Here is a 10,341-nt window from a genome sequence, read left to right as displayed (position 1 = left end):
CTATACATCTGAGAGACTATGGGTAACTGTTCCTTTTTGTTGTTCAGATTAGAATTTGAAATCCATTGTATTTGTGCACAGGTCGTCTAGATGGACTTACATATTTTCTGTTCTTATGACATTCATTCTATAGTAATTGCTGCTATGTGCTGAAGTGCCCGAGTACCTTGCCTTCGCGGTTGTACAGAATTCAGTTCTGCTGCAGGCGTAGTCCCCATTTGTCTTTTCTTTTATGACCTGAACGCCTGTTCTTTTTTCATCTTCTTAAGAATAGCATGAGAAAAATTAAGAAAGTTGGCTTTCTTCATTTTTCTCATGCTATTCTTAAGAAGAAGTTCTGGCTTTCCAACTTGTTTCTTAATTAAAACAATGCAGGCGTGATAACGGGAGTAGTCTTCGAAGTTCTGGAAGTTTTACTGAGCGAATCGCGATCCTTCATCGCATGAAGGAAACGGAATGCACGGCAGCGAAAGTGGCTTGCCAACGGTGAAGGGGCCGCACCGTGGTTTCGTATGAGCGGATGTCACGGTAGGTTTCGATTTGTGTCAAGCCAGAACAACGCGACGAACAATTGCGGACCCACTCCACTTGGTGCACTCTCAATATTTCTTGAGGTCCAGTTCGGCTGCTTTGGGATTATCTATTTGGCTGTTTCGTTGTACATCATCAGGTAGTGTGAACCGTACTGTTCAGTGCGCAGGATAAAATACGCCTAGTAAGGTTTGGATCAATCCAGTTGCAAATGTACTGCTCTGTGCACCGATATTTCAAAGCGTAGGAAATTCCAGGTTTTTTGTTAGCTGTTTCGACGCATCGCCTGTTACGCTGTGAGTTCATGAAGGATTTACGCGGCGAAATGCTTTCAATCCTCTCCGAATATAGTGATCCTGTCGTTGCTTTCGAACTGCTTTGAGGACTTGACCTATGGCGGGTGGTCTTCGGGACTGAGAGGTGTGTTCTCTTATTTTAATAGCTGCTCTTGAAAGGCATTTAGGACCGAAACGCAGCATTGCTGTGGCGAATGCTGATTCGATTTGAAGGTATTGCATGACAGTACAATGTACGTCCAAAGAAATTTCTGAAACCAGCCACACATTGCAGACTTCATTTCAGGATCGTAGAACTCCTGGGAGTTGTTTCTTCTGGAACCGCAGTGAGAAAAGTGTGTGAGACTCGCTTAGATCGACTGCTAAAGGCAATCTGAACCATCACAACGCGCAGGGCTGGCACTGAAGTCTCGAGGACCGCTCATCGTTAGCATATAGCAGTGCCACCGTAGTTGCACGAAGAATTTCATTGGTTAGGTCGTCATCTCGTAGAATCAATAGTACACTAAGTCGTAGAGGCGGTAAGAAAGCAGTTGACATGTATAGTTTAGTCGTCTGATGTCATATACACACACCTATTCTTGTACTATATCGAATGATTACATTTTTTTTTAATTGGCGCTTATTGTACTATACTACCGATGACAGTGTCCCATGTAGACCTTCGATTGTTGTGTCTTTAGAAGAGTTGTTGAACTGTTACATATTTTATTTATTGTACTTTGATAGGTTGAGGAATTATAAAGCATAAAGGAATTCTGAAAGGTTCTACGCATTGCAATTGCTGAAAAAAGTGTACAGTCAGGCTCAGCTATCTTTTATGTGTCGTAGTCGACGTCGCTAGATGTCTAGCATGGTTTAAGTATGTAGTTAGTCCCCTTTCAAAATTATTATAAATAGTCAGTACTTGACGTCGACGAAGGCACATAAAAGCCCATTTTGTCCTGCAAATCTCGCAGAAAAAGTCTCGGAAATAAATGTTGGTTGTGTGGATGCTAAGTACTGGGTTGTAACAAATGTGAATATCGTTGTTTTTGTCCATTCAAGGACCAGTCACACTGACAAATGTCGTCCAACTATTCTTCCACAGATGACGAAGACAAGAAGCCGAAGGTATATGCTTTTTTCTCGTTTTCACTTTTGTAGTTGCTTTTGATTGGATAGGATCATTTTTCTTATCTCCGTTTGTCTCTTTTTGGTCCTGATTTTTTTTTTTTGCCGAGCCTCTAGGTGTTGGTTTCAGTGAAGCATTATTTACACAATTTTCTTATCGGCTTATCTCTTTCTTGTACTTAAAGGCATCACCACACGAATCTGAGGTGGTATGGATTTCAGGGGGGGAGGGGGTATTCGTATACGGGATAGTAGATTATGGAGAGGGGTGTGGTTCCGTCCATTTCTTCCTAATTGCCGTAAAGAACGGCCCGGAAGATGCGGCGCCGCACAGAACTGGCGCGCTCCGATCGAACTCTTTGTAGAAAATAGTGCGCCGGAACGCTCGAAGCCGTATCTTCTGGGCCGTTTTTTTACGGCAATTATGACGAAATGGACGGAATCACTTCCCTCTCCATAATCTACGATCCCGTATACGAATACTCCACTTGAAATCCGTACCACCTCAGATTCGTGGGGTGATGCCTTTAACTTCTGGCTCTTAACATGTCCCTTTGCATTATTTCATTTCTTGGACTCCATTCCTAAAACGTAGGGCATTGTATAAACACTGAACTATTATTTCTTATTGTTAGTGGCAAGCACAATTGTGCAATAGGAAGTTACTTTGGTACTTTGCTGGATTTGTAGCAAATTGTTAATTTTAGACTGGCATATTACTGCTTAGTTTTTCTTTTTTTTTATTTGAAGTGTTCTGATGATTCTGATGCCTCTCCTAAGACAAGCAAGAAGCGCCCAACGCGAAACACAAGTAGCAAAGCAATTATTGAGAGTGCTGGTGAGTTTTACGCCTAGTTTCATCGGGAAGTTGGCTTTTTATATTTATGCTGGAACTGAGATGTTTTTTTCTGATATTCTTACTGGTTAAAAAAAAACTTATTAATAAAATGTGAATTTATATTACACTGAAATCATGCCGGAGTTTTTCTCAACGACTCGAATCTCTTTAGTAGTATACAGATTTTACAGTCAAAGTTTTAAAGGGGAAAATGTTGTTGGGGACCACTTAACCACGCTCTTATTTCTGGAGGCTCTATCTTCCTTTTTTTAGTAGCTTTAGCCAACATGTCATTGATTATGTAAGACTAATGATTAGGTTCTAGGGCGCCGATTGACTTAGTTTTTTTTTCTTCCAGAAATAAGCACGAGATTATCTGTCTTTTTCTCCACAACTACACTCTACCCGTATTTATATACGCTTGAGAGGTGTTATTTCTGTTTCTTTTCTTTGGTTGCGGAACGCAAAGTATCCGAGGGAGGGATGTGGTAGTAATCCCTGAACCACACGCGTCGTTTTTGCTCCTTGATGAATTCGTCTTTCTTATAATGTGTAGGGATCCACTACTTTCTTATGTACCTTTTGCTTTAGGCTCTTTCGTGATTACCGAGAATTATCTTTTGTTGTTGTGGTTTCGTTAATGTCAAACAGTGCTCATGTTCTTACATTGAGAGTTTCTTTTGAATCCAAGCATCTTTCGCGTAAAGATAATGGTTTTTTGTTACCCTGTAATCTCGTGGACTTTTCTCCCTAATTTCATCGGGACCATAAGATCTTTTTAACTTCCGTGTCCATCTTTGCATCTAGAGATCTGTTCCTTGCATAGCATACATGTGCATTTTTTTCTTTGATTTGCAAGTTTACTGCTGCTATTACTGATTGATTCCATTGTTTAATGAAAGCAATATGACGATTTAAATGGTAGGAAAGCCTTATTCTTGACTTTGGTGAAGTTTCTCTAGTTTCTCGAAGGACCTCACTCCTTTAGTCAAATGAATGATTTTTTCGGTGGTACTTCACTACTCACAATTAGTTATTTGATTTGTTGCAGAAATTCCAAAAAACGGGTTTATTCTGCTATATTCTGCAATAGTTTTGGGTAAAAAAAAACAAAACTTATGTCTGAGTTGGAAACTGAGTTAGAAACTTTCTGGAGTTTTCCAAAAGTCATAAGGTGTGTGTACTGTTTCTAAGTATCGAAACTTCGACGTCGTGACCAGCTCTAACATTTTGTGCTTTCCATAAAGTTTTGTGGAATGCAACGTAAGCTCGATAGAAAACGAAACTAAGAGCTTAACTTTCTTTGACAATAATTCAACTATTTTTATTTGTTGAGGTTCTTCTGATTCCGACAACTCCGACTCCGACGGTGGATCTGACAGCGAAGGTCGCGCCGTATCTAGTCGTAAGCGGAAAGGGTCAGCGTCACTGGGCAAAAAGGGAGGTGGACCCAATAGCGCAAAAAGAAAGCGAGCTATTAGCGAAGAAAGTGATCGAGTATGTATGGATTGAGTATATATCATAGCTGCAACATTTCCATTATACTTTGGTAAATTTACACTTGTTGTAGTTAGTACTTACCTTTTCCTCTGAAGAGGTAGCCGTGAAAGCAAGATGGGTAATTTTTGGCGATCATAATTTTTCTTTTGAAGTCGTTTATAGAAGTTCCTGCAGCACATAAAGTTTTCAAATCACATCATACATCTGATGTGATTTGAAAACTTTATGTGCTATTTATTTCTTTGCCGTGAAGGGTGAGATGGATGATGATCTCTTTGCTGATGAAGAAGATCGCAGGCAAGTAATGGCCATGAACGAGAAGGATCGAGAGCAAGAAATTTTTAACCGGATGGAACAACAAGAAATGAGACGAACAAGGTGTTTTTCTCTATTTTTTGTCTACGAAATGAATTTATATCCTTTGTGAACCATTCAGAAAACAAATAGAAGAGAAGCTAGCGGCTGCTAAAAATGCTTCTTCTGCTGTTGGTGATAAGAAAGAAAGGAAAGAGAAGAAAGAAAAGAAACGACGTGAAGAGAAGAGGAGAATTAACGAAAGTGATAGTGATGATGGTATGTCTCTTTATCTCTAATGTCTTTCCAGTTTTTTTTCTGCCTTTTTTGACATTGCAAGTTCTAAAATTCCTAAAAGATCGCGTTGCTAAGAGTTGTTTCAACGACGTGCGTTAAAATCAACATTCTTCAGAGAAGCCTCAAACATCTCGCTCGCAGCCGGCGATTTCGAAGTCAAAAGCAGCTCCCGCCTCTGATTCCGAATCTGAAGCTGACATGAAATTCCACCGCCCATCTGAAGTGCACAAAAAAGCCACTCAGAAGAATGCCATGGCCGACCTGCTGGCTAAGCGAAAAGACAAAGAGAACAAAGCCGGTAACTGGTTATTTCGAATTTGAGAGATTGCTGGATTCGCTGCAGGTTGAAGTATTCTTCTTCTACAGCGAAAAAAGCTGCTCTCTCTATCGATGCTGTATTTGGAAAAGACGACAGCGATGGATCGTCTTCATCAACTTCTTCTTCTTCGTCCAGTGACTCTTCGAGGTCATCATCACGCGAATCCTCGCCCAGAAGAGATGGAGGAAGTGAAGATGATGAAGCAAAAGCTGAAGCTAAACGAGAGGTCGATTCAAATTAGCTTGCAAACTTGGTGGCCGTCATTAGTTTTTTCTTCTAATTTTTAGGTCGAAAATGTACAACAGCTTTCTAGAGCTCGTGTTTCACGATACAAAATAGCGAAGATTGTTTATGCACCATTCTTTGCGAAGACAGTAATAGGATGCTTTGTTCGAGTTGGAGCGGGCGGATACGGAGGGAAATCAAGATATCGAGTTTGTAGTTCAACGAAAATTTAGTATTTTTGTTTTATTTTGTCTCTCGTCTTTGAGTCTTCTTGGGAGCTTCCAAGTGTTTAACATGTTTTACAAAAAGTTAGTCGAAGTGGAAGAAGAGCGGGGTTGCTTTCTCATCGTTCGCTGATTTCAGCTATCGCAAGTTATGGATGTCGTGGAAATGAACAGAGTTTATGCCTTTGATAATCTCAAAACCAACAAAGGTCTTAAACTGAAATACGGTGTGTTTTCTTCCTTATAGGAGGGTTTGTACTACTTATTCGTTGTTAATATCAATTCCATTCTTCTTGATTTATTGCATGGTTATCTTCGAATGTAGGCACCGATGAGCGTGTGTTCCGCATAGAGTTCATTTCAAATGCAGAATTTGGACAAGATGAGTTTTCTGACTGGAGAGCAGTGACTAAGGAAGAGGTATGTGCTATATATAATTGCGATTAGCTGCCACTACTGTCATCTTCCTTCACCTTTTTGCTCGTGTTTTCCCACTGGAAATGCCATTTCAGTGTGGTTCATTACCAACCATGGACCATATCGAGAGAAAAGAGCAAGATATCAAAAAAGCTATGAACTTCAACTACACCGACGAAGTTATTGAATACGTAAGAATTTGTTCAAAAAAAAAAGAAATGATAACGACAGACCTCTATTATTATTATGTTTTTTTTTCCAGATAGTGAATGAAAAAAAGAAGTTCTCTGATAAAGTGAAGAATTTTGCAGTGACGAAAGGTGAATTAATGAAGAAAAAGGTGTGTTTTTTCTTCATTTATTCGTTTTCTGTTTCAACCTCTTGTTCGAGCAAGCCACCTTTTGATATTCTTTTCTTTTCTTTGAAACATTTCCTGCAGCTGACTAATGAACAGTTCTCGGCAGATTTAGCAGAGATTCAACAAGGGTTAAGATTTCCGTCCTGAGAACTTTTTTCTACATTTCTGCTTCATTTCATTTCCTTTTACACATCCATTTCGCAGAACTACTGGTTTTCTTTTTTTTTCACAGTATAGCAGAGCCAAGCAAAAGTACTGTCTTCATTCTCCTCATTCTCTCATTTGTCCTTGTAAGGTGCTGCTTCTTTCCGCTTTTTTCTATTCTACAAGGAAATACACCTCATCTAAATATATTGGGGTTGATGAATAATGAAATGCAACAGCTTCTTACATCTCATAGTGAAGACATTCGTTATATTCTCTACTCTGGATACCTCGGAAATATCCCTTCTTTGAAAAAAAAAGCTTTTGTGAAAATTCCTTTGGCCCCCGTTTCCTTTCTATTTTGCTTTTCTATTTTGCTATTTCTTAAGGCGCATCGCTTGTCAATTATCATGTATGGAAAGGGTTTCGTGATTTAGTTACGTGTTTCGCAGCTGCATAGATGGAAATTTGAATAAAAGAAAAATTCATCTTATGACTCCTTCATGTTTTCGATTGGCATATTGGAGCCGTAAACAGTGATGATCAAAAGAAATTAGCTGTTCTGTTGTGGTCATATTCTCAAGTAAGCGTACATTATATATTCGAGTAACAACTTCAGTGGGTCTCCCATTTGCCTACTCTGTGAATCCTTGTTTTACTTACCTTTTTTCTTTTAATTCACGTTCTGAATGGTAATGAATGAATTATTGAATTAGGCTATACCTACTGATATGTTAGAAAGGTGATAACTCTTGGTTTCCTTCCCCAATGTCTTCTTCAGGAAGTGAAGAAGAAACATTTAGACAGAGATCTTATTGCGATGAAAGATTAGACAAGATTAGAAGTGGTCCACAATTGGACATCCATGCATTCTTATTGAAATCCCCTTAAGGCAGCTATAGGCTTTCTGCAAAGATTTTGTCAGAAATTCTCATGAAGTTGGTAATATTATGTAGAAATTGGTACATATCAGAGTGAAGAGGTTGGAAACAAAGATAAATTACGCAAATCTTTTTCTGGTCTTTCCTTGTAGGGTCTGGAGTAATTTTACCTTTTCGGCCAGTTGCAAATAATAATATTTTACAGGTTTAAGCCTCATAAAATACGCTACAATATTTGATTTTAGAAGAAAAACATGAGGTATCAATGAGGTGTAAGACTTTGTGGTTTTTTTCATATTCAGCAAGGACCTGGAGGAACATTTTGCTTTAAAATCGAACGAAAGTAGGATGGTAACATGCCAATAACAGCATTCATGCGAAAGCCAACGAAACATGCCTGTTTTGTTGGATTTCGCATGAATGCTGTAATACACACTTCCTTCATTGCTATCCTTTTTTATTGCATATTTGTTTTTTCCATCACTTAGTTGTCTTAGAGTTTTATTTCAAAGATCAGAGGAAGGAAAACCTTTAAAATTTATTCAGTTGACCGCGTTGGTACTGAGACACTTTAGAAAGTCTGGATGATTAAAGAAACTGTGACTAACCAGGACTACAATGTTTTCTACTTACCGACTACACTTTTGAAACAGATAGACTGCGAATCTTTTTCCTTCTACCCGAGGTGCTCAGACACTATTTTATCCTGATTTTTAGTAGCACAAGGCTATGTAAAAGAGCAACATTTTCTCAGGAACTTCACGCAGCTGTAAAATTTCAATATCAATTTTCACCTTTCAATTTCACGTCAGTTTTAGGTTTATCGGAATCTTCTGTTTTATGCTCTGAGTTCTGATTTCTGGGACATTACAGTTGTTTCCTTGGCATTGAGATGCCGGTATCTGTTGTTTAAACATGTACGGATAAGTCTATGAAAACTCTGGTGTACTATTGGTGTTTCAGTGTTTACCTGTAGGAAGCGAAATGTCCGCTTCGCACGAACTCAGATATATAGTAGTAAAACCGCGGAATTTCTACTACATATATCTAAGTTAAAGAAAAGTTTCTTCACGCCGTAACGGGAACGACTGAGCTGGAGCACGGAGAACAACAGAAAGAAGGCAGAATGTTGGGTTGCGAGAGACTTGTGTGAACGTGATGCAAAAGGGTCAACACCAGAAGAGTAGAAGCCTTCTCCTTCCTCTTCGAGCGATGTCTCTAAATTTTGATAAAATGGATGATTATGAGACACAGGGTAGTGCAACTTTGAGGGATTATGTTGAAGTTGTGGTAGCGCTCGTTTCTCATGGAAGGGAGGGAAGGGGAAAGGGGAAATAAGGGTTGTCTACTGGGAAACTTCTAGAAGAAATGTTTATGACTATTAGCTCATGCTTACTCTAAGCGTTTGCACTGGACAAGCTCAGTTTTTTTTTTCGCTCGATATATCTTCGTAGTTATTTGAGCGAAATTCAAGGTTTGTACCACCAAACATATTTTTAATTTTAATATATTGTTTTCTGACCTAGTTGGACATCTGTGTGCTGTGCTTCTTAATTTTAGACTTTGTTTAAGGTCCCAACTTTCTTTTTTCTACAGTTATTTTTCTATCCTTCAGTAGTTTTGAATTAGTTTCCTTATTTCTGTCATACTGTTGTTGCATCTAGTGAAATCCTGATATTTTTCTTTCGTCTACATTATACATAGAAATCAGCTGCTGACATCACCTTTGCATAGGTCTTTTTTTTTTAAAATGACTCTACATTCGTGTTTAGTCCCTCACTCCACTCCAGTCTCCAACCTAACTTCCGAAATGATTAGGTTCTCTTACAAATTGAGGGGTGTTAGATTGCGGAGTGGTTGATTGTGTCATGAATTGCTGTAGCAACGCCGATAGAGGTCACATTGCACTACCCAGTTGACCGGTTCGTTTGTTCTCGACGAAACGGACATTGGATGGTGATATTGATCTGCAGGGGTGATAGCGGAGAAAAATCCATCTGGTTTTACGGTTACGAGAATCGTTACTCACTGAGTAAGGACGATCTTTTACAATGAATGTTTCCTTAGTCTTGCCAGTTGTACCACGATTCTTTCTTAGAAAAAATAATAGTACCATAAGTCGTTCTTGGAAGAGAACAGAACCGTTTTTTCTGACTATTGTGAGGTTTTACGAGCATCTTCTGTCTAACTCGTAAAAAACGCTGCATAAACTATTGACTTGCCCTGATAAATAGAGTAGTGATTTATAGTAAGGTGATCATTATTTTCTGTCTTTACACGTGGAAGTGAATGATGTTTTTGTTTTATGAGAAAGATTATGAAACTATCTCCTTGCTGTTTCTTACCTACAACCAGTTGATCCCATATTTATTGCCTACGATTTACTGGAACGTTTCCAGCAGTTCATGTTTCGTATGAGATTTTATTTTTGCAAAACTACTACCCTTTTAATTAGATGAACATGGATCCTGGCAACGGATTATCACGTTCAAATAATCTTTTCCAATTCCACTTTATTCTAATGGCACGTGGCTGTTTGAAGAAAGAACTGTACATGTCTGCTCATGCTCGTCATTGTTTTGAATCTTTGCTAGTATCCAATTAAGCTTTTACTATTTGGTACCCTTCCAACATCGAACATTGAGGTATGCGCATATCATTTGTTTTTAAGTGACTTATCATGTCAAAACTCTGAAATTAAGCGCTTTAATGCTTTTGATTACGACAATCTATTGGAGCATGTTCATGTGAAATAACATTCGTAACACAAATGGTGACAGTGACAGACAGTGATGAAAAGACAGTGCAAATTCATCTCAAAGACGCCACGTAGCGCGCACCCAGATTGAGGTGTAGTGTAAGTGAAAAGGGTTGCTGCCCTTCCAGCAAAAAGTCAGACGATTT

The 10,341-nt window shown here is 38.8% G+C and overlaps 1 protein-coding gene across 2 annotated transcripts; it reads left to right on the top strand.

The window, feature by feature from the left end:
* Positions 1-1,892: 1,892 nt before the first annotated feature.
* RB195_014810 (uncharacterized protein) lies at positions 1,893-10,193 on the top strand (the record flags this gene model as incomplete). Of its 2 annotated transcripts, none has more annotated exons than XM_064205226.1 (13): positions 1,893-1,940; positions 2,691-2,778; positions 4,115-4,275; positions 4,532-4,656; positions 4,715-4,851; positions 4,985-5,167; positions 5,236-5,414; positions 5,476-5,622; positions 5,777-5,864; positions 5,963-6,057; positions 6,150-6,245; positions 6,317-6,394; positions 10,140-10,193. In XM_064205226.1, 13 exons carry the CDS (start codon positions 1,893-1,895, stop codon positions 10,191-10,193), a joined length of 1,479 nt encoding a protein of 492 aa, XP_064061107.1. The 2 variants fall into 2 exon arrangements, with proteins under 2 accessions (XP_064061107.1, XP_064061108.1); XM_064205227.1 differs by lacking the exon at positions 10,140-10,193 and adding an exon at positions 7,338-7,388.
* Positions 10,194-10,341: the final 148 nt, after the last annotated feature.

This window comes from Necator americanus, chromosome V (assembly GCF_031761385.1).
Source record: "Necator americanus strain Aroian chromosome V, whole genome shotgun sequence".
Taxonomy (NCBI): Eukaryota; Metazoa; Nematoda; class Chromadorea; order Rhabditida; family Ancylostomatidae; genus Necator; species Necator americanus.
This window is presented reverse-complemented; position numbering and strand designations above follow the sequence as displayed.